General features: G+C 39.2%; 1 protein-coding gene across 1 annotated transcript in view; it reads right to left on the bottom strand.

Moving 5' to 3' along the window:
• Positions 1-23,563, bottom strand: part of LOC310634850 (cytochrome P450 2C20-like) — a gene marked incomplete at both ends in the record, with an annotated part of 43,145 nt that overhangs the window by 18,973 nt on the left and 609 nt on the right. Inside the window, 8 exons of the mRNA XM_083353387.1 lie at positions 8,576-8,767; positions 8,895-9,036; positions 9,301-9,488; positions 10,619-10,760; positions 11,740-11,916; positions 12,627-12,787; positions 14,675-14,824; positions 19,693-19,855. Of these exons, the coding sequence (XP_083209513.1) occupies positions 8,576-8,767; positions 8,895-9,036; positions 9,301-9,488; positions 10,619-10,760; positions 11,740-11,916; positions 12,627-12,787; positions 14,675-14,824; positions 19,693-19,855 (1,315 nt within the window). The remainder of the gene's footprint in view (positions 1-8,575; positions 8,768-8,894; positions 9,037-9,300; positions 9,489-10,618; positions 10,761-11,739; positions 11,917-12,626; positions 12,788-14,674; positions 14,825-19,692; positions 19,856-23,563) is intronic.

The following is a 23,563-nucleotide window of genomic DNA, read 5'->3' as shown; positions in this document are numbered from 1 at the left end:
AGAGGAAAAGAGGAAGTATTAAATACTGAAATAAAAAGAAAATTACTACAAAATTAGCTGGTATTTACTTGCTACAGAAATTCAATAGCAGAGAAATTCTGCAGAAAATTTGCTGTTCAGTACTACAAGACACTCTGGATCAGTGTCTCTCCATTAATTATTCTCATTTGTTGTACTGTAATCTGAATGTTTCCAGAGAAAATGAGGTAGAAATCAGGATAAAGAGACATCACAGAATCTGATATTTTTCTGCCTTTCTTCCATTCCCTCTTCTGGAGTATTGTGCCATTTTCCCCCTATTTGAATTGCTTTCTCTGAGAAGATGGTTTGATAGTTCTGCATTGCATTTCTTTCTCTAAGAATTTTGGCTAGCAGCTCTGCTTTCACATCTAGATTTTTATTATTTTCATTTAATCAATATCTTTTTCATTTTGGAATGGAGATTTTTCAAGATTCCCAACAGCAGCTTCTTTTTCCACTGCCTGGATATAGGTTCCACTTCTGCAAAGTCCGGATCAGATTTTTCACAGAATTTAGACAGAATTTCAAAATCGTCCTTCCAGATTTTGTTATAGTTTTGCAAAAGATAAGAAGAACAGCAGAGGACTAAGTTGCAGTGCTGTGAGCAACCACAACAACACAAATTATGTTTATTTGGTTCAATATCAATTTTTCAGGGGGACTTACATCTACAGTACTCACACTAATCATTTGATTTACCTAGAAAAAGCCAGATAGCTTGCCTTTTGATCTTTTGTTATTTGCAATTCTCTGAATTCTATCCTGCCATGTAGAAAAATCTACATGTACACAGTATGAATGTTAATTGCTGACAAAATGCACATATGGTATAAAATGCATATTTGTACAGGAAGAGCATGGCAACAGCTGCATGTTTTCATGAAACATAAAAAAGTAGGATGGAACAAACTAACATCAGAAAATTTATTTATTTATTTATTTATTTATTTATTTATTTATTTATTTATTTATTTATTTATTTATTTATTTATTTATTTATTTATTTATTTAGATTTCTATACCGCCCTATTCCCGAAGGACTCAGGGCGGTTTACAGGGCAGCATAAAATACAATATAAAAGATAATATAAAATTAAAATAAATTAAATTAATTAATCCCAACAATTAAAACAATATTTAAAAAGCTAAAACCCCTTCAGCCCAGGCCTGATAAATTGAAAAGCCAGGTTTTCAGGTCCCGGCGAAATGTTATTTTATTTTATTTAATTTCTATACCGCCCTTCTCCCGAAGGACTCAGGGCGGTGTACAGGGCAATAAAAATACAACATACAAAAATTGAAAATAAGATTAAATTAATCTAGCCCTAACAATAAATAATTAAAAATTAAAAATACCCCAGACCCATTAGACCAGGCCGGCTTGTTCAAATAAGTAAGTTTTCAGATCACGGCGGAAAGAGCAAAGGTCGGGAGCCATCCGGAGCTCAACCGGTAATTGATTCCAAAGGGCTGGCGTGCCCACAGAGAATGCTCTCCCCCTGGGGGCCGCCAGCCGACACTCTCTGACCGACGGCACCCTGAGGAGGCCCTCTCTATGGGAGCGCACAGGACGAAGGGAAGTTGACGCTGGCAGCAGGTGTTCCCGTAAGTAATCTGGACCCATGCCATTTAGGGCCTTATAGGTAATCACCAGCACCTTGAATCTCACCCGGAGGGCAACTGGAACCCAATGCAGCTCACGGAGTAGAGGTGTTACATGGGAGTATCTGGAGACCCCCATCACAACTCGCGTGGCCACATTCTGCACCAGCTGAAGCCTCTGAGTGGTCCTCAAGGGCAGCCCCATGTACAGAGCATTGCAGTAGTCTATGCGAGAGGTCACGAGCGCATGAGTGACTGTACGCAGAGCATCCCGGTACAGATAGGGTCGCAACTGGCGCACCAGTCGAACCTGGGCAAAAGCCCCCCTGTTCACAGCTACAATATGATCTTCCAAACTGAGCTGTGAATCCAGGAGGACACCCAAGTTGCAAGCCCTATCTACGGGGGGTAACACCTCACCCCCCCATGGTTAAAGATGGAATGGCCTGAATTTCCCGAGATGCTGGCACGTACAACCACTCAGTCTTGTCGGGATTGAACCGAAGCCTGTTCCTCCCCATCCAGACCCAAACCGCCTCCAGGAAATGGGACATCACATCAAGGGCATCACTGGGGTGGTTTGGGGTAGAGATGAAAAGCTGGGTATCATCAGCATACTGATGATACCCGACTCCAAAACCACGAATGATCTCACCCAGAGGCTTCATATAGATGTTGAACAGGAGAGGCGAGAGGACCAACCCCTGTGGAACTCCACAAACGAGAGGCCTCGAGGCCAACCTCTGCCCCCCTGCCAGTACCGACTGCGAACGTCCCAGGTGGTAGGAGGAGAACCACTGAAGAACAGTGCCCCCCACTCCCAACCCTCTGAGACGCCGCAGTAATTACCATGGTCGATGGTATCAAAAGCCGCTGAGAGGTCTAATAGGACTAGGACAGAGGAACAACCCCTGTCCCGAGCCTGCCAGAGAACATTCACCAGCGCGACCAATGCCGTCTCCATGCTGTACCCAGGCCTTAAGCCCAATTGGCACGGGTCCAGATAATCAGCTTCCTCCAGGAACAGAGGGAGCTGATGCACCACCACGCTCTCAACAATCTTCGCAAGAAAGCGAAGGTTGGAGACTGGACGATAGTTGTTCAAAATAGCCGGGTCCAGGGCAGGCTTCTTGAGGAGGGGCCTCACCACCGCCTGCTTCAAGGCGGCGGGAAAGCTCACTCAAAGAAGCAGTTATCACTGCCTGGAGCCAGCCTCGTGTCCCCTCCCGAGCTGCATAGACCAGCCAGGAGGGGCACGGGTCCAATAAACACATGGTGGAGCTCAGCCTCCCCATGATCCTGTCCACATCTTCTGGAGTCACAGGGTCAAACTTCCCAGATAATATCACCAAGACCGCTCGTGTCACTTCCATCAGACTCTGCCCAGTCGGAGTCCAGACCGGTCCGAATCCGAGTGATTTTGTCTGCCAGATGTTGGTTAAACTCCTTGGCATGACCCTGCAAGGGCTCCTCCCTCACCTCCTGATTGAGGAGGGAGTGGGTCACCCTGAACAGGGTGGCCGGGCGATTATCTGCGGATGCAATGAGGGTAGCAAAGTAGTTAGACCTTGCCGCCCTCATCACTGCGAGATAAGACCTAATATAGGTTCTTAGTCGCAATCGGTCAGATTCAGACCGGCTGGATCTCCAACAGCTCTCTAGGCCCCGTCTCCGACGCTTCATCTCCCAGAGCTCCGCAGAAAACCATGGAGCCCACTGGGATCTGCGCCGGGTCAGGGGCCGCATGGGTACAACGTGGTCAAGTGCCTCCGTGGCTGCCTTTTCCCAGGCTTCCACCAAGGCATTGGCTGGGCTGTGAGCAAAGGCGGCAGGCAGGGACCCGAGTGCCACCTGAAACTGCTCAGGGTCCATTAGGCGCCTGGGGCGGAAACATCTTGTTGGTTCCGTGACCCCCAGACGGGGAGTGGCAAAACGGAAGGCCAGCTGCAGGAGATGATGATCGGTCCATGACAGGGGCATAATAATTGGAGAACCCCCAACCAGATCATCTAACCACTGTCCAGATAGAAAAACAAAATAGAGCATGTGACCCCCCCATGAGTCGGGCCCTGAATTACTTGCATCAGGTCCATGGCTGTCATGGAAGCCATGAACTCCTGAGCCAACTCTGATAATCCCCCCAGGGATGGCAGATTAAAGTCCCCCAAAATGATAAGTTTGGGGAACTCAATCACCAACCCTGAGAGGATGTCGAGAAGTTCAGGCAGGGCTGCTGCTACGCGACTTGGTGAAAGGTACATCAGCTACAAGCCCAACTGAGCCCTAGGGCCACATCTCAGGAGGAGTGACTCACACCCGGATATCTGGACAACGGTGGCCTCCCGCAGACATAACGTCTCCCTCACAACCACCACCACACCCCCGCCCCTACCCTGAGCCCGAGGCCGGTGGAGCACCTGAAAACCTGGTGGGCAGAGTTCAGTCAGAGGGACACCACCCTCTGGGCCCAACCAGGTCTCCGTAATGCAAGCCAGATCCGCACGCTCCTCCTCAACCAAATCTCGGATGAGAGGAGCCTTATTAACTACGGACCTGGCATTGAAATACACAAGCCTAAGCTCAGGTGGCTGCTCACCCTCGTTCCCGGAACCACGAGTCGAAACCAGAGAGTCGGAGCACATCACCACTTGAAGACAGCGGGGACGCGCTCCCGGATGTCGATACGGCCTTCTTAAGAAAAAACAATATTGAGAAAATTTAGAAAAAACAATATTGGCTGCTTTATTTACAGAACTTCACCTAAGGAATCTTCTGTATTAAGATGTGAATCCTATGCCAATATTTCTTTGCTTTGTTCCAGGTCCACCATACAGGGTAAAAAGTTCCTCTTTACACCTAAATTTCCAAAACACATTTGAAATACCTGTATTCATTTTGACAGTTTTTCTGGTGTTAAATATCAATGGTACATGATTTTACAAAAACAAAATATTTTAAATTATAATTCAATGTAAATTTTAAAACCTTCATCCACATATTTTCCCATCATTAGAGCATTATATTATATCCAAAATTCTTTGCCCAATGGATTATACAATGCTTCACGTACTCATTCTCCAAATTCAATTTCAATACAGTGATACTTCAGTAATAGACTGCTTCAAAACTCATTGAATTTAGAATTCAACACATTTTAACGCAAAAATGTTGTCCCAATACTCAGCATTTGTTTGGTAGTTGACACACTGCAATAGGAAGAGGGGAACAGCTGTGGAGAATGAGGAGAAAGTTGGCCACAGTGGTGGGATTCAAATATGTGAACAACCTGTTCTCTGTGTGGATGCCGCTTCTGGAATTCCATTCTGGACCTGGGCAACAAAAAAATAGCTATCGTTTCTGTCAAACTGGTGCAAACTGGCTGAATCCCACCACTTGTTGGCCATGCTGGGAAGATTGCTGTAAAAGGAAGCTGGGGATGGCCTTGGAGGGCAGACAGAAAGTCTGCCATGCTGGGAAGGTCACTGACATAGGAAAAGAGACATACAGGAAGGCCTTCCCAGCCGAATCAAAGGATCACATGGTAAGTCACATGGTTTGTTTGGTACTCATCATTTTCAGTACTTGTCATGCATCCTGGAACCAATTAAGAGCAAGTACCAAAGTACCACTGTAACAGTTTATAAACCTTAGTGATATTATATTCCTCATTACCACATAGTATTCAATTCATTTTTTGCAAAGTCAAATCCATAACCTTTTTATCTAATGGAAACCTTTCTTTTGATTGTAAATATGTAAACCAGTGACAAAATATTATTGGACCATAGGTCCACCAGTCTAGCCTTGCCACCATAGCTTATTTTCTTTCATCTGTTCTAGCTTGCATCTTAACATGCTGATCTTATTTTTCAGCCTGATCTTCCATTTTGGTGGTACACTTTTGGGCTTTTTTTTCCTTTGGGGTTGGGTTTTGTTTTGTTTTTTTGATTCCCAGATATTCTGTTATAACCGTAGCCATGCTGTTTATTGATTGGTTTGTTTCTTGCAGTGAGTTAGTGATCATATTTGATATTGCAGTATTGTCACCTTTTACTACTTGTGCTAGCTGCTTCTTTGGAAAAGCTTCAATGCAGGCAACCTTATTTTGTTGCATTTGTGTTGTTATACATGCTCAGTTATTCTTTGTTTACATTCTTTTTTTTTCTTTTTTAGTTAGAGGGATTTGTACTTTCTGAGGAAAAAGTGGAGGAGAAGGTGCCTAGGTCGGAAAAGAAAATCATTCAGTAGCTCTGTTGGCTTCCCATACTGCTGACTCCCCCTGGTTTCCCTTAGAAAAACCCAAGCTTCCTCTGACACCCAGCAACATCCATCAGGCACCTTGAATAGATTGATTTAATAGAGGGAAACTATACTACAAACCTGTACTATAGTGACTCAACTAATCACAAACACAACCAGTCCTCACAGCAAGGAGCCTCCCATTCTTTTCTGCCATAACTGCCCCCTGGCATTCAGAATCTATGAGGGTGGTGGATGTCAGGCCCAAGCAATAGATCAACATGTGATGAGTTCAAACTGACTACTTTATTACAACTCTATGTATAGTACAGGAATCTCCCCAGACTGCTTGCCTTCTTTGGGAAAGTTTCATTGGAATTTAGGGGGTGTCAGTTCTAGATCTCTTGAGGCTGCACAATGATTGAAAGCTAACTTCCCATTTGGTTTCTCCTCCCCACCTCACTGGACATTTCCCAACAGTGGTGTGTTAATTTGCTATGGGTCTAAGCCCTAACATACAGCATAAACTACCATGCTGTTGGGCTTAATCCCTAACAGACATCATACAGTCAAGGGGTTCTCCTCCATCTTTTAATGCAACAAAATTACAAACATGTGGGCAGTCAGTTGTTAGTTCCTGTTAGAACCAGTCCACAGGGCAATGAGATTGGTGGCATAGATCTTCCAATGCCAGAAGTACCTCCCAGTATGGTAGTAAAGCTATTAAATTGCAACAAAATTTAGGAGCAAACCAAGATTACTCTATGCAAAGAATCTGATAGTGTGTATAGCTTTTCTGTGGGACATTATTTTAAGTGGTGAGGTGTTGGACAATTCTATATTTTTAATCTACTTCATCATTGGATATTATTATCTGACTAATCATAATTGAAAAGGAATTGTTTACATGTTTATCCAGTTACATTGATCTAACCCACCCCCAACCCCCAACCCTCCACTGCCAAAGAAATATTGGGAACCGGGATCCAAATGCTGGACAAGGAACAAGAGCAACAGGAAGACAGATCTGGAGTCCAATAGAAGAGCAAAGACCAGGAAACAGCAGTTCTACAGCTCAGTGATGCTGGGATGGCTAAATTAGGGATATTGATGTTTTTTTCTTTTTAAACAGTTATGCTGATCATCTTTGCTCTGCCCTGAGTAGCTGTTGGCATGGTTCTTGAGCTATGTGCCCACCATAATCCTAACCCTAATCCTAACTCTCACGATCTGAGTTAGATACACACAGGCACACGAGCACACAAACACATGCAAGCACACACACAAAAACACATGTGCTCATTGTCACCAGGAACAATCTCACATGTTTAATTTGATGGCCAGCTCCTCAGATCAACAACACATTTCATCTGTATCTTCAGTTTCTGTCTCAGAGTTTAGAGAGGATCACAACAGACTGGGGAGGGGAGGTCATCACTTAACTAGCAAGCACCTATACCAGAGCAGATGTGTGAAAGTATGGTGGGTAAACTGAGTCTTTTGGGATGAGACATTGAGGCCCTCAAACATTCAATATATGGGTCTCAGTCTCCTGCCACGCAAGTGGTCTCTGATTTGAGGACCACCTGGTTTGATTCAAACAATTTCAATTTTTACAATTCCAGCTGAAAAGAATAAAAAAAAGATCAAAGATCAATTTGATCCCAGAATCAAATTGAATTTGAAATATTTTTGAAGGATATTTTTCTTTTATTTTGGTTACCAAAAAGGTGTTGCCTACCACAAAATTCTATAATCACAATAAGGATTGTTGAGTGCATTCTACATGATGTATCTGTGTAAGAATCATGTAACTGGGTGGTTGATTAATTACATTTTGTAGGCAAAACCTCCTTGGGTCAATATCTGCCATCAGGCAAAAACCTTTTAACAGGAGATTTTTTCAGTAGTGGATGAAAAAGGAACAAGAGCCCTTTGAGGAATTCAGTGAATGTGAAACAATATTTTCTGAGGAATAGCTTCCATTTTGAAATCCTAAGATGTATATTTTGCATTTTGTACAACTGGAACCATTGCTTTTCTGAAGTTAGATGATCTAATTCTTTATTATCCACAATAATAAAGTAATTTATCAGATAAATAACTCATGCTAAGTTTCATTTTATTCTTAATTCCTTATCAAACTAACTACCTTGATTCAGTCAAATGCCGCATCTGTTAAGGGTTCTAAAATTGCAGTTACCTCAGACACTACTAGAGAGGCTGAGGTAAATTAGTACACTTTAGTTCCATATATTGCCAAGCAAATATTATAGTTTAATTATATACAATACTCTGTCAGTCTTTAAAACAACCATTAGACATCAACAGATTTAAACATGATTTGATCTTGCATTTAGCCAAACCATACCAATACAAGATCTTCCTTGTTACCTTCAAATATTGATTAATCCACAACATCAATTTGTGATAATACTTCTGAGATTCTTGTATGAAGTTAAAATCTCCAGTACATATTATATATTGAAAATTTGCTGAATATAGTTTAGAGAAAAAGCTATTAAGTATTTCAGAAGTATTCTTAATTGCACCAAAATATGTAATCAGATAAAAGGTAACAGTAGCTATATTTGTTATAAAAATATTGTATTTTTATTCCACATCTTTGTTAAGATTGCCTTTAAATTAATAGCCATCCCACATGCTTTATTTGAGTACCTATTAATATAGGTGCTTTCTCCTAATTATTAACCACAAGTGTCCACTGTACGTTTAACAGCTCGTATAAGGGGGTATTGATTATTTCTGAAGTCGTCATACAAAGACCTTACATCCGAGTCTTTGGTGTCCCCAACCAGAGAGAAGGTGAAATTCTGGAGCAGAGCACTGAAGAACAAGAAGAGCTCCATCCTAGCCAGGGCCTCCCCTGGACAGGCCCTCTTCCCTGCAAGTGCAATAAAGAAAACAAAGCTTATTTAGGAAGTACTTACTGGAATTGTCTTTGATAAAAGAATAACATGAATCAGGTAATCATGTGAGTTTGTAATACAACCTGTTTCAGAGGCTTGTACCTGCTGAGAATGGCATGAAAGCATCCTTTTTCTTGAACTGGCCCTGTTCATCCAAAAAATGATTGGGGTTGAACTTCTCTGGAGTCTCCCAATGAAGAGGGTCAGAATGTACAGAAGTGAAGACTGGCACAATAGGCATATACTAGAGGGAGAGGAAGAAACAGATGCCATTAGATGATATTATTTCATATGGAGAAGAAAGTGCCTTTGCTTCCCACATGCCTAAACAGGAAATGAATAGCCGTCTGCTGAAACTTGAAGAACAAGGAGAGAAGGATTAGATATTTCTTTCAATACATATTTCTCTAAATTGCTTTTTTATTCAAACTGTCTTGCATATCAAGGATCTAAGTGGTTCCTTCTTTTCTTCGCTAGAGAGCCTTCATAAATACTTGTATCACCTTACCTTGGGAATGGTGTAACCATGGAATTTTACATCACAAGTTGTTGCCCGAGGAAAAGTCTCAAGGGTCCCCTTCTGATATCGCTGAACCTCATGAATGACTGCATTTGTGAAAGGCATCTTCAACCGGTCTTCCATGCCTGGTATGCGATTTGTACCCATCATCTCATCAATCTCCTGCTGTACCTTAGCTGTGAGAAAAACATATTGAGATAAGATTGACAGACTTTTACTTTGCCATGCTGAGCACATGTAGTCAGCTATCACTTAAATAAAAACATGTATTCTGAAGCACATTGAGGGAAGACATTTCTAGTCAGGACAATGGCTCCTCCTCAAAGTCATTTCTCAGTGGAGACCATTTCAACTTTCCTAGTGCAAGACGGGATTCATATTATTTCTATCTCTGTGCCTTATGAGATAACTTGAGAGGCAGTAAGCACAAAGCATTTCTGTATGGGCTTTCTGAAGATTAGCGTCTCCACCCAAAAATGGGGTAAACAGTAGTCAGGAGAAAAAATACAGTTCTTAAATTAACTTCCTAAGTTGTTATTATATGTATACATCAATTAATATTTATGCCCACAGCAACAAACATTCATTCCTCCAAAAAGCATGAGGCCCATTTCCAAAAAGCTAGTGGTTCACTCTACAACTAATCAAGCAACTTTAGGAGGTATCATAGATTAACATTAATTATATTCTGTAACAATATTTATTATTTTTATCTATATCATAATTATACATTCTTGTGGAAAACCATTTTACCTCTGTCTGAAGCAACATGGTTCAAAATGTTAGAGATGATACCTTGAGTTACAAGTAATGTTCATTTATATTATTGCAGAAATGATCCTCAAGAAAAGCTGTGCTATACTAAGTTCCCTCATTCAAACTAGGATCCATAGAGCAAGTATTAAATTCATGTAATTGGTTGATTGGCCTATGGCTGTATGGGGAATAAAGATTGTTGTTACAGCATTCAATCACCTTTGCCTCTTCCTGGTCTAATCAATACAGCTCACTAGAATTCTCTTCATAAAATCTCAATATTTGACAGGAAGTCCACTTGTTTCAAGGGCATGTTAACTAGCCTGGAAAATCTAAAAAAAAATATTCTATAAGAAGACAGTGGGAAAACACTTCCCAAATGTTCCCAGGAAAAATACAGAAATCCAGCTGCAATGAGTTTACTTTACTCAACACTATCTTAATTTCTTTCTTCTTTAAAAGAAAATATGTTTTCTTTAAACACCATGTTTCTTAGCATTAATAGTGGCAGCCCTATGAGTACTTTGTATATTTGTGGGTATTTCTATACCTTGAATGTGTGGCAATTTAGCCATCGCTAGAAGGCTGCAGAGCAAAGCATGGCTTGTGGTTATTGTCCCAGCTATAAAAAGTCCAAACCCAATAATCACAAGATCTTCAGGAGTGTAGATATCCTCAGATGAGTTCTGCTCCTAAAAATAAAAATAAAAAGAGAAACAGAACAATAAAAATTCTACTTGGAACTGAAATAAAGTAATTAAAGTAATTCATGAAATGCTTCATAGTGACTTTAGAAAATATAAAAAAGGTCTTCAATTCTAAGGTATTTCTGGGATCACCCATTTCATGCAGAGGAAGAAACAACTTGCCCCTTTATTCTGCCCATCAAATATTTACCACAAGATTTGGCTGGCAATAAAGAATGGATACTCTGATTTTGACTAATGTTGTTGGAGCTGGCCTAAGCAATTCCTAAGGTATATGGTTGGAAAAGAGAATTAAATCTGTTCCATAGAAACTTACTTGTTACATCTGACAAATTAATTTTAATAGAAATTTCTTCTATAAGATGTTTCTAGAAAACTGTACTTAATTATCTTTATATCACCTATTGTAACTGTAGAAGATCTCTAAAAAATACCTTCTAAAATTTTAATCAGCATGGGAAGAAAATTTCTATGCATACTATTTTTTTGAAGAATTCTGCTGTCTTAAAGATAACAGACTTCATTTTTATTATTTGACCTAATTTGCAGAATTGTATGGATACCTTAAGAAACAATTATGCTTGGAATAATAATGTATGCCAACAAAGGGCAATGAATGGGTTGTCCAAAAGTAAACAAAAAGAAGGGGAGAATAAATATTTCCATACTTCTTCATATAGGATCAACTAGTTCCATCTTAAATTTATTTTTATTTTTATTTTAATTCCATTTATATGCCGCCCTTCTCCGAAGACTCAGGGCGGCTTACAAGCTTAGCAGTAGCCTTCATTCTATGTATATGCCTGCTTATTAGGGCTTTCACACACCCCCCCAAGCGGCATTATTACAAAGTCAGCTTATTGCCCCCAACAATCTGGGTCCTCATTTTACCTACCTCGGAAGGATGGAAGGCTGAGTCAACCTTGTATATTATGCAGACAATTATGCAGACATGTATACCTACCTTCTCCATTTTAAGAAGGAAGCAATCAATATAGTCACGTGGGTTCTGGGGATCCAGTGTCTTTTTGTGCAATTCCACCTTCTCACGGATATATTCACAGACATTATCAGCCTCAGCAAAAATGTTTTTGTGTGGCCCAGGTAAGCATTCCACTAGTTTTGGAAATGTATTGTACACCTGTCACAGAGTTCACATTAAATACTATATCTTATTAGACCATTATGCCCTAACTATTCAGAGAGTATCTTTTACTCTGATATTGCTAACTGTCAATCCTCAAATGGACCCAAACCTAAGAAGACAAGAACCACAAGGATTTCAGTATACTATCTTTATTTCTACTCTCAGGTAAATACAGTGTCTTTAGGAATTTATATCTATAATAAGTTAATTGAAGAGGAGTGTCTTTGAAAAGCTTTTCCCCAGATCTCTCCTCACCTAGGCTGACATCCTTGTAGGAGTTACTTTGTTGGAGGATTCTCCCGCTGCTTTCCTAGCCTCCCCCATCAGTTCCACAAATGGATAATGGTGAAAATGGCCAAAGTCCTCCAAGAGGCAAAGACAGAAACTGGCTGTATACATAAAGATAGGGGAACTGTCTAAAAATTCCATGATAAGAAGAAATGCACCTATCCAGAATCTGACATGGCCCAAAGGAGTTACAAGAGAAGGAAATGGTTCCCTAGGAAATAAGCTCAGCCAGAAGAGATTTTCTGAGAATCAATTTATGCTTAGATGGTTCAGTCATGTTGGATGTCTAGATTTGGCTTCGCCTGCTTAGTAGCTCAACACATCTAATCTTTACATTTCTGATTTGCACCCACAAACATACCCACTAGTTAAAATGAGGGTTCATGACAAGAAGAGGATCAGGTGGATTAACATACCAGTCCTAAGATACTAGCAGCGTATCTTGTTTGAGACTCCACAACCTTCTGGTTCTCTATGAAGATTTGATTTTTGTAATCAAATCGATCGCCAAAGACGACTGCACAGATCACATTAGAAACAGCACTTGAAAAAATTCTTCTTGGGTCAAAAGGCTGCCCTGCAAAAAAGACCACAGACTCTTATGAGTGGGATCAGTGAATGAGGATCTTCCCTTCCACAAATCTCACCTCAAAACTGGAACAAAAAGTGATTCAAGTCAGAGGAACTGAAATTATTATTCTTTCCCTCTTTCCTAAGTATGGAATATAAACACAATATTAAAATCCTATAACCACTTTAATCAAGATGCAACATAGTATTTCCATGTTCCATTTTGAAATTGACTAAAATATATATTCAAAGATTGACCTGGTTACCACAGGAGTTTCTTCACAAACGTATTGCTGCCTTCAGTCTAGAATTGTTTTCTCACTCCTTCCTTTTCTTTTTCTGCTCATAGCTGATTTTTCTACCTTGTCCCTTCCCTTCTTCACCTCTTTGAAGGTTCAGCTTTCTTAACTAAGTTCTCCTGTCTCACTCTGCCTCCCTCCTTCTAAACCTTTTCCCCGATTTCTTTCTATATTTCTTTAAATAATATCACTTGTTAGTCATTCCATTATTTTTGCCTTCTCATTCCAGAGATTTGTCCATTAAAGATTATATTCAAAGGCATCAGAACTCACTAAAGAATACTATTTATGATCGCATAATTCAGATCCACAGGGCCTTTCAGTTCTCCACGCTCATGCAAACTCCCTAACTCCAAAATTGTTATCCATGGTTTCATTTCTTGCCCTTTGCTAGCTGCTGATTTTGCCTGTTTAATATAGCATTATGTTTAAGTGATTTTTTTTCAGAAACCTTTTTGCTTCTCTTTCCAATTTTAACCAAGCACTCTATACCTCCATCCTTCTCTCCTTCTAATGTAAACCCTTTTTAAATAATAATAATAATAATAACAACAACAACAACAACAACAATCATCATCATCATCATCCAATACACTTTTTTCCTGCTTCTTATTGTATATCCTTCCAGGAGAAATGTGGCCACAAGGATGGTTTTCAAAAATGCTATAACTTCCTGAATAAATTCTATCTGTGGCCCTTCAGTTCAAATCCTTGTTGCCTTACAGATTTCTGTCCCTCATGCAGCTTGTTCTTATGCATGTGTTTCTTGCCTCACTTAGTTTACCTATCTCTTTAATCCATAAAGTTTTTGTTGGTTTCTGAATTTGCTTAATGTGTGTTACTGCATCCAGCCTAACATTTCACTTCTTTTGGACAAACTTGTAACTTTATAAAGCCATAATTGCCCCAGTAAACAATTTCCTAGTATTTTTGATCTCTCACTCGCTGCAGTTATGGTAAGATTTAAGTACTTCTTGACAATCTTGTAATTTCATCAAGCCAGAAGCTAATAAGGGACGTGGTGGCTCAGTGGTTTAGGACGCTGAGCTTGTCAATCAGAAGGTCGGCAGTTTGGCGGGTCAAATCCCGAGTGCCGCGTAGCAGAGTGAGCGCCTGTTACTCGTCCCAGCTTCTGCCCACCTAGCAGTTCGAAAGCACGTAAAAATGCAAGTAGAAAAATAGGGACCACTACGGTGGGAAGGTAACAGCGTTCCGTGCGCCTTTGGCGTCTAGTCATGCCGGCCACATGACCACGGAGACGTCCTCGGACAAGCGCTGGCTCTTCGGCTTTGAAACGGAGATGAGCACCGGCCCCTAGAGTTGGAAACGACTAGCACGCATGTGCGGGGGAACCTTTACCTTTACCTTTAGAAGCTAATACTGGATAAAAAAGCGGGAGAAACAGCTGTATTACTTTTCCCTTTGCTTCTGAACAATACTGTGACAACTGTGAAAACAAAAGGGAGGGGAGCATTCACTGCCTAAGTTTTTCTTCATTATGTGCATTTAAGTGCAGAGGATTTGAGTTTAAGTTTACAATCTAGTTTTCCTGTAACCTCACATAATACAAAAACTCTCTCCAGCTTTTTTTTTACCCTTTGTGGCAGCTATTTCCTCCACCAGACAAAGGGCTTCCTCCTGCACCCTCTCAGACATTCTTTTTTTCCCCATCCCAAAATCTCGCAAGGTGGACAGCGTGAACCGTCGCAGCTCCTTCCATTTCTTATCATCAGTACTGGTCAGACCTGAAACCAAAGACACAGGAAACAGATCACAATGTGATAACAGTTCTCAAATTTTTCAGACAGGGAAAAAATTATACATTACAATTTTCCTACTCCACTTTTCAAGTAAACAAGACTGTGCCTGAATTACTAATTAGATGAACTGCACAGTTTTTATCTGTCTGTTCTTGAGTGCTGTTCATATTAAGAGAAGAATGAATGAGATTGCAGAAATCATGTCACAAATTACTATAAGTGTTAAATCGATAGGGACACATCCTAGACCAGTCATGGACAGAATTCTATACTAAGACACAATTTTCAGTATGCAGAAGAAAACTGCAATTGCTTCAGTTCTGATTAGTTTATGCAGTAAAGGTTTTGTTCACAAAAAGAAGTCACTTCCAATTGCTCTCTTACTTGGTTGCTTGATTATGTACCATCAAGTCACTGTCAATTATAAGCAACCACATAGATTTGTCCATTACAATAGGTCTCCAAACTAGTTCTTGAGGACTTTGATATATTTGTCATTATTGTAACTAATTCCATCATCTCTCCTTCCTACCATCTTTCCCACCCTTACAACTTTCTCTAGAGAGCTAGAGAGAGCTTTGCACAAACTTTCTGAAAGATGATCATTTGAATCTGGTCATTTGTGCTTTGAGTGAAAATTCTGGACTGATTTGTTCAATGATAAGTTTTATTGGGTATCCACAATATTCTCAAGAGTCTTCTCTGGAATCTTCTCAGAAATCTTCTCCAACATCAAAGCTCAAAGGCATCAATATTTTTTCTACCCAGCTTCTTCAAAGTCCAAATTATTTTGAAGGTGCATGAAATTGATATTCAGCATTAATCCAGATAACATAAGCCAAAAAATGTCTTCGTTGGTAAACCATTTTGTCCTTCCCAAAGGACCAATATAGAGGTCAAATTAATTTTTTTGTTGTTGTTATTTAAGATTTAATCTTCAGTTCGATTCACAGTCTGGGACTGGGGGCCAAAGTTACTCGCGTCCATGGCAAACCTTAAGCCACACGTGCCTCCTGGGTGGTGCTAAATAAGTAACAGACATACTGGTAGCCAGACATTCGCGAGGATCTCCTGGCTTCACAAACAACTCCACAGTCCTTTTAAGGACTACAAAATAGCAGAAATAACAGAAATAACAAATACTAATACTAAAATGATTCGGAATATTGGAAGTTCAATATGTATATGCCAACTTAACATCGAAGGCAGTAGTAGATCAAAATGTGAACATCTCTCCAAACTACTACTTGAAAACTATGTTGATTTGGCTGTGATCCAGGAAACACGCATTGAGAATGAACAGCAGCTTAAAAGCAAAGGAAGAATACCTGGATATGATGTCTTAGGTGCTATTTTTCATCAAACTTATGGTCTGATAACATACATGTGTAAAAGCATTGAAAGCACATACTTATTGGAAACAAGCAGTGAGGATAACATCTACACTATCACAATTAAGATTGGAGACACCCAAGTTATGATAGCTCCCTACTATCTCTTGGCCTAACACAGTTTTTCCAAGGATTCCACACCTGGGCATCTATATAGGAGATTTCAATAGCCACCATATCCAATGGAGATATATGCTTAATGATACTAACAGCAAGACCCTCTGCGAATGGGCAGAGCAGAACAACCTATACCTAGTTTTTGATACTAAAGATAGAGGTACTTTTAAATCAGCTGCATGGAAGAAAGAGTATAACCCTGACATGTTTTGTTACACAAGATAAAACCAAACCTGTACCTGCCTCTCGGCAAGTGCTACCAACCTCCCCCATAGCCAACATAGACCTATTATTATTAAGACAGGAATAAAGATACCTATTATCAGATCTATACCCTGACCAAGGTGGAACCTGAAGATGGCCAACTGGGAAAAAATTACGATGGACCTTGAGAACACAATAGGATGTATCCCGGCAGTTAGTAAATGTTACTATCGCTTTGTCGGAGCAATCATGTCATCGGCTAAAAAAATCCATCCCAAGTGGCTTCCGCAAGGAATATATCCCAGGATGGAATGAAACCTGCGAAAACCTATACCAAAAATATCTAGAGAATGGTGATGCTGAGATATCCGATGAACTTCTTCATAACCTTGACCTGGTACGCAGGCAGAAATGGGAGCAAACTACGTCTGGACTAGACTTTAAACACTCAAGCAGGAAGGCATGGAGCTTACTGAAAAAATTGGGAGGAGACCAACCAGCTCAATGCAAACAACAAGAGGTTACTCCAGATCAAGTAGCAACTTGAATTGTCAATTTAACTAAAGTACCCCATGATAAGAAACATACTAAATTAGTGAAAAGAGAACTAAAGCACTTAAAAACTTTGTGCTCGCCTAGCCAGGAATATGCTCGACCCTTCCAAGTGGCTGAAATAGATACTGCCCTGAAGAATGTCAAAGCTGGAAAATCTCCTGGTTTTGATGGAGTAATGCCTGAATTTATCATCCATTCTGGGCCTCGCACAAGAGAATGGCTGGCAAAATTCTACACAGATATCCTAATTTCCAGTAAGCTCCCTCCAGAATTTAAGAGAACCAAGGTAATCGGCATATTAAAACCTGGAAAAGAAAGCAACAAGCCAGAAAACTATCACCCCCATTGCTCTGTTAAGTGTTTGTTATAAACTACTTGAAAGGTTGATACTTAACAGAATTGGACAGAAAATTAACGAACAAATACCGATTGAACAGGCTGGGTTTAGATCTTATCGGAGCTGTGCCAATCAAGTCCTTAGTCTTACTAGCCACATTGAAAGCAGCTATCAGAATAAATTGAAAACATCTGTTGTATTTGTGGATCTCACAGCAGCATACGATACAGTGTGGAGGGATGGTCTATTAAGCAAATTCCTCCACGCTGTCCCTTGTAGTACCATGGGCCACCTAATAAATAACATGCTCTCAGCAAGGACCTTTCAAGTCATCATGGGCGATAAAATACTGCTAAGCTTGTAAGCCGCCCTGAGTCTTCGGAGAAGGGCGGGATATAAATGTAATAAAAAAAATAGTAAGCAAAGACATCTGAATAATGGACTCCCTCAGGGCTCTGTATTGGCCCCATCCTTATTCAACTTATATATTTCCGATATACCACCCACGCTATCAACAAAGTTCTCTTACGCTGATGACTTGGCATTAGCATATAGCCACAAGGACATCGAAGTTACAGAAGGTGTACTTACAGCCGACCTTACAACTCTGAGCACATACTTCCACCAATGGAGGTTAATCCCAAGCATAAGCAAGACAGTCACATCATGTTTCCACCTTAATAATAAACTGGCAAAGAGAGAACTCAATGTATACCTAAATAACAAATTGTTCCCATATGAGGCAACTCCAAAATATCTGGGGGTCACCTTAGACAGGACCCTGTATTTTAAAAAACATATTCAAAATATGGCTGCCAAGGTTAACAGCAGAAACAACATTCTGCAAAAACTATGCAGAACAACTTGGGGAGCTTCAGCTCCAACTCTTCGATGCGCAGCCCTTGGGCTTTGCTACTCTGTAGCAGAGTACTGCACACCTGTATGGACAAACAGCTCACATACAAGACTTGTTGATGTTCAACTCAACCATACAATGAGATTAATTACTGGGTGCATAAAATCTACACCTATTCACTGGCTACCAGTTCTTAGCCACATACTTCCCCCACACTTACGACGACAAGAAGCTCTCATTCGGGAGTATAGTAAGATCCTGCTAAACTCCTCTCTACCCATTCATGCCTATACCTCTGATCTCTTAAGATGTCAATTAAAGTCAAGAAATCCACCACTCCTCACAGCGCTTAAGCTGCTGGCCGAACATCAGAGCACTATACAAAAGTAGATGGAAGCATGGAGTAGCTATACCTCCCAAGATATTTCTGAGCATATTAATCCTAATAGTATACCTCCAGGATTTAATCTACCCCGACACATATGGGTGACATACAATAGAATTAGAACGACTCATGGGGTGTGTGCCGATTCTCTGTATAAATGTGGAAAGACACCTTCAGCACAATGTGATTGCGGGGCTCCCCGACAGACTATCCAACATATAGTGAGGGAATGCACTAATAGAAGATACCCAGGAGATTTTAAGGACTTCCTCTGCGTAACAACAGCAGCTACTGACTGGATCTCCAAACTCGACATTAAACTCTGAAATGTTATTTCTGTTTTCCTCTTAGGTTTTATAATTGCTTCTTTTTTTAAAAAAATTGTTTTAACTGTTCTAACTTGTAAATATGAAGTGCTTTTAATTCTGTGTGTGACCAGCCATATGCTAAATAAATAAATACTGGTAAAAACTTAACAGTTCAAGTCCTAACCAAGGACCTAAGAGCTGTTAAGGTGTCTGAGTGTATATAGACAGCTCCAAGTAAGGTGGTGTGTTGTTGTTTTTTTGCAAAGTTAGAATATTCAGGTCTGATAAGTTCAAAATTTCCATGAATCTAGGCAACCCTTCGGTATTGCTCCAAGAGCTCCTATTGGTACAACCATTGATTTCTTAACAGTTCAAGTCCTAACCAAGGACCTAAGAATTATTAAGATAACATCTGAGTATATAGGCAGTTCTGAGAAGGGTGGGTGGTTTTCATTGATGTTGTTGTTGTTTATGCATGTAAGTGACAAGCTGAGCAGACTTGAGAAGTGGAAAAGGAATGGTAAAAAAACATTTTCTTCCTTTTTCTAGAAGCATGACCAAATCAACATCTTTACAAAACCTCATTTTAACTGAAACTTTCACACTTATCATTATTATTAATGGCATTTAGATAATTTGAAACTATGTACAGAAAATTAAAGAAAAATGATAACTAATAAGGAAATGAAAGAGAATCAACCTTTATTTTTGAACATTCGTTTATGTGTAGGCATTTCTGTTCGCCCGCCAAATTCTTCTGAATGATCTATCAAAGCATCTTTTACCACCTCATAACTACAAAGAACAACCATTGGCTTTGATCCATTCCAGACAGTAAATACAGGTCCATATTTCACAGAAAGCTAAGGGTAAAATTAGATGAAAATTCAGTTAATTAGGTAACAATGCATTTTGATGAAATTATACAATAATAATAATAATAATAATAATAATAATAATAATAATAATAATAATAATAATAATAATAATAATAATAATAAAGTTGGAAGGGACATTGGAGGTCATTTAGTCCAACCCCCTGCTCAGGCAGGAAACCCTATCCCATTTCAGACAAATGGTTGTCCAGTCTCTTCTTAAAAACTTCCAGTGTTGTAGCATTCACAACCTCTGAAGGCAGGTTGTTCCACTGATTAATTGTTCTAACTGTAAAGGGGGCTGGAGGGGGGGGCTGGAATCACTTTGTAAAGCAGCCATTTTGGAATTTATTTTTCAAATAGACAATACGTTGTGCCTTTCATTTCTTAAACACTTTTAAGGACTATTAATCTTTATTGAGCTAAAAAAGACTCTCTTTAACTGTAGCCTTTTATTCCTTTTTGAAGATCTATCTGGGAGATTTCTTTATTGTTAAACAACAAGAAGATTGCTGAAAGAAAGATTAAAATAAGCAAGTGTGGAATATCTTTTTAAAAAAACTTTGATGGAGAAATATAAGGGTAGAAAATTTATGTTTCTAGTTTCCATTTTTGAGTAATGTGTAGCTTGTCTGCTTTGCTGTAGGTGGTTTAAACTCTCTGATTTTTATGAATCCTGATTGCCCAGCAATCTTTAAGTGACTTAGAAAATTTTTTTACTCTTTGAGTAAAAAGGGAGTTAAGAAGATGGAGCAGCAAATTATTAGAGATGTATTTGAAAAATTCTTAAATAAAACCTATCAGTTCATAGACCAGCTATACTCCAAGGATTTTTTTTTAAAAAAACCTACTCAAACTACTTCACAGAAGCAATTATGTGTAGAAAGTTACCAAACCATGGAGGCAATTTCACAAGTAGTTGACAATGTAAAGGAGTCAATTGCGATTTTGACACCAATCTTTATTATGATGATTTAAATGTAAACCTCCCAACACAATGAAAAGAAGACTTTCAAGAAAATCTGCAACTTTCAAGAGGACAAGTTTGGGAAAGGTTGAGAAATCCTTGAGAAAAAGACTAGTTTATAATTACTTGATTGACATTCCAGAGAAGAAAAAGATTTTACTCTATGAAGATAAGCTGGAAGGAGTGACTTAAACTTAATTAGTCAATTGGAATCAGGATGGATTTTTATCGGTTTGATATTTGTAACTGAAAGAAAGATTTAATGTAAAGTGGGTCTGAAAATGCATTTTTTTCTTTATATACAATGCTTAAATTATTCCTAAAGATTGTAAAATATTACTGAATTTGAAAGTATCTGTGTTAGGTAAAGGTAAAAGGTAAAGGTTCCCCCGCACATCCGTGCTAGTCGTTTCCGACTCTAGGGGCCGGTGCTCATCTCCGTTTCAAAGCCGAAGAGCCAGCGCTTGTCCGAGGACGTCTCCGTGATCATGTGGCCGGCATGACTAGACGCCAAAGGCAAACGGAACGCTGTTACCTTCCCACCGGAGTGGTCCCTATTTTTCTACTTGCATTTTTACGTGCTTTCGAACTGCTAGGTTGGCAGAAGCTGGGACGAGTAACAGGCGCTCACTCTGCTCCGCGGCACTCAGGATTCGACCCGCCAAACTGCCGACCTTCTGATCGACAAGTTCAGCGTCCTAACCCACTGAGCCACCGTGTCCCTATCTGTGTTAAGAGATAGTTAAATAAAAGGATGTATTAGTTTAAAGAAAAGTTTAGTGTCTTAAAATTGATGTATACAAGAAGAAAAAAATTATTCTGTGAGGATAATTTGGAGGGATAATTTGGATTTAAATTTAATGAGTTAATTTGAGTTAGTTGGATTTTTATTTATTTGACCTATGTAATTGAAAGTTCCAATGCAGTTTGTTTGTGCTGACAAAATGAGTTTGAAAATGGTTTTTGTTTTATATATAATTTTTGAGTAATTTTTAAAGCTTGTAAAATATTAGGTAAAGGTTTCCCTGCACATGCGTGCTAGTTGTTTCCAACTCTAGGGGCCGGTGCTCATCTCCGTTTCAAAGCCGAAGAGCCAGCGCTTGTCTGAGGACGTCTCCATGGTCATGTGGCCGGCATGACTAGACGCCAAAGGCGCACGGAACGCTGTTACCTTCCCACCGTAGTGGTCCCTATTTTTCTACTTGCATTTTTACGTGCTTTCAAACTGGTAGGTTGGCAGAAGCTGGGACGAGTAACAGGCGCTCACTCTGTTACGCAGCACTCGGGATTCGACCCGCCAAACTGCCGACCTTCTGATCGACAAGCTCAGCGTCCTAACCCACTGAGCCACTGCGTCCCTTTGTAAAATATTACTGAAAGCAAAATTTAAAGTATGTATGTTAAGAGGAAATTTTTTAAAAAGATGTATTAGAACATACTGATTTTAGAAAAGTTTTTAAAGAAAAGTTTAATGTTTTAAAATGGAGAAAAAAAGTGCTTTTTCCCATTAAGGTTAAATAATCTGAGAGAATATAGTGAATTTTATTAATATAAATGGTGATAGTTTATAAAGATTAAGTGCAAACAGAAAGATTACTTCCACAGCAGAGAAGAAAAAGCAGAGATGGTTTAACTGATTGCTTTATTCAAAGAAGAGAATATATTTAATTTTGTTTTTTATTTGGAAATCACTTCTGGAGTTTGTGCTAGAGATGGGGAAAAAATAAAATTTTGATTTTGGTTTTGGTTCATTACATAGATTTGTTGTTATAGAAATGGCTAGTTAAAAACTTGAGGTTGTAACGTTATCTTCTACTGTGCTAAAAAGAGTCAATCCCTTTTTTTCTTTTTCCCCTTTTGCCTCACGCTTTCTCTTCCCTGCCCTTTCTCCTCCCTCTAGTTTCCCATTATTTTTATTTTCTTTTGTATTTTATATTTTCATAAACTAATAAAATCTGAAATGGAAAAGGAATAGCCACAGGTTGAACTGACTTTTCGAAATGTAAAAATTATCTTTCTGGAGTGCTAAAAAATAGTCTGCCACTGATGTATTTAATAATAATAAATAATAATAATAATAATAATAATAATAATAATAATAATAATAATAATAATAATAATAATAATAATAATAATTTTATTTGTAGACCGCCCTTCTCCCGAAGGACTCAGGGCAGTGAACAGGGCAAACATATAAAAATACAAAAATACAAAAGTTAAGAAAGAATTAAACGAGATGCCCAAGTTATAACAATAGGTTAAAATACATTTAAAACAACAATAAAATCCAAACCCATCCCCCATCAGGCTTGATTTATGACTAAATAAATAAATCCATAAGGACAGGCCTTGACAAAATGGGCACAGGAGAAAAGGAAAGAAGTGAAAAAACTAAGAGTGAATGTAAAAGAATTGCAAAAAGACAAACTGATGTATTTCATGAAAAATAATAACATAGACAGTAGATCAATTTCCCAACAGACTGAATGGAAAGTTGATATAAATAAAGAATATATAGGAGTGCTTCAAACAATGTGCAAGGAATTATATTACAGAGAGCCAGTGAAGTAGAATTATAATAATGGGCTATTTGATTTTTTTTTTTTACAAAAAAAAAAGGTTACAGGTGAAAAAACTATGCATGGAAGAAGATAACTGATCTATTTGGAGGATGGAAACCGGAGCAAACTGCTAGCATTCATGAAGATAAACCATCTTTGGTAACCTAA

This window comes from Vipera ursinii (genome assembly GCF_947247035.1).
Source record: "Vipera ursinii genome assembly, chromosome: 2".
In the NCBI taxonomy this organism is placed as follows: Eukaryota; Metazoa; Chordata; class Lepidosauria; order Squamata; family Viperidae; genus Vipera; species Vipera ursinii.
The sequence above is the reverse complement of the archived record's forward strand: the minus strand, read 5'-3'. Positions and strand labels throughout refer to the sequence as shown.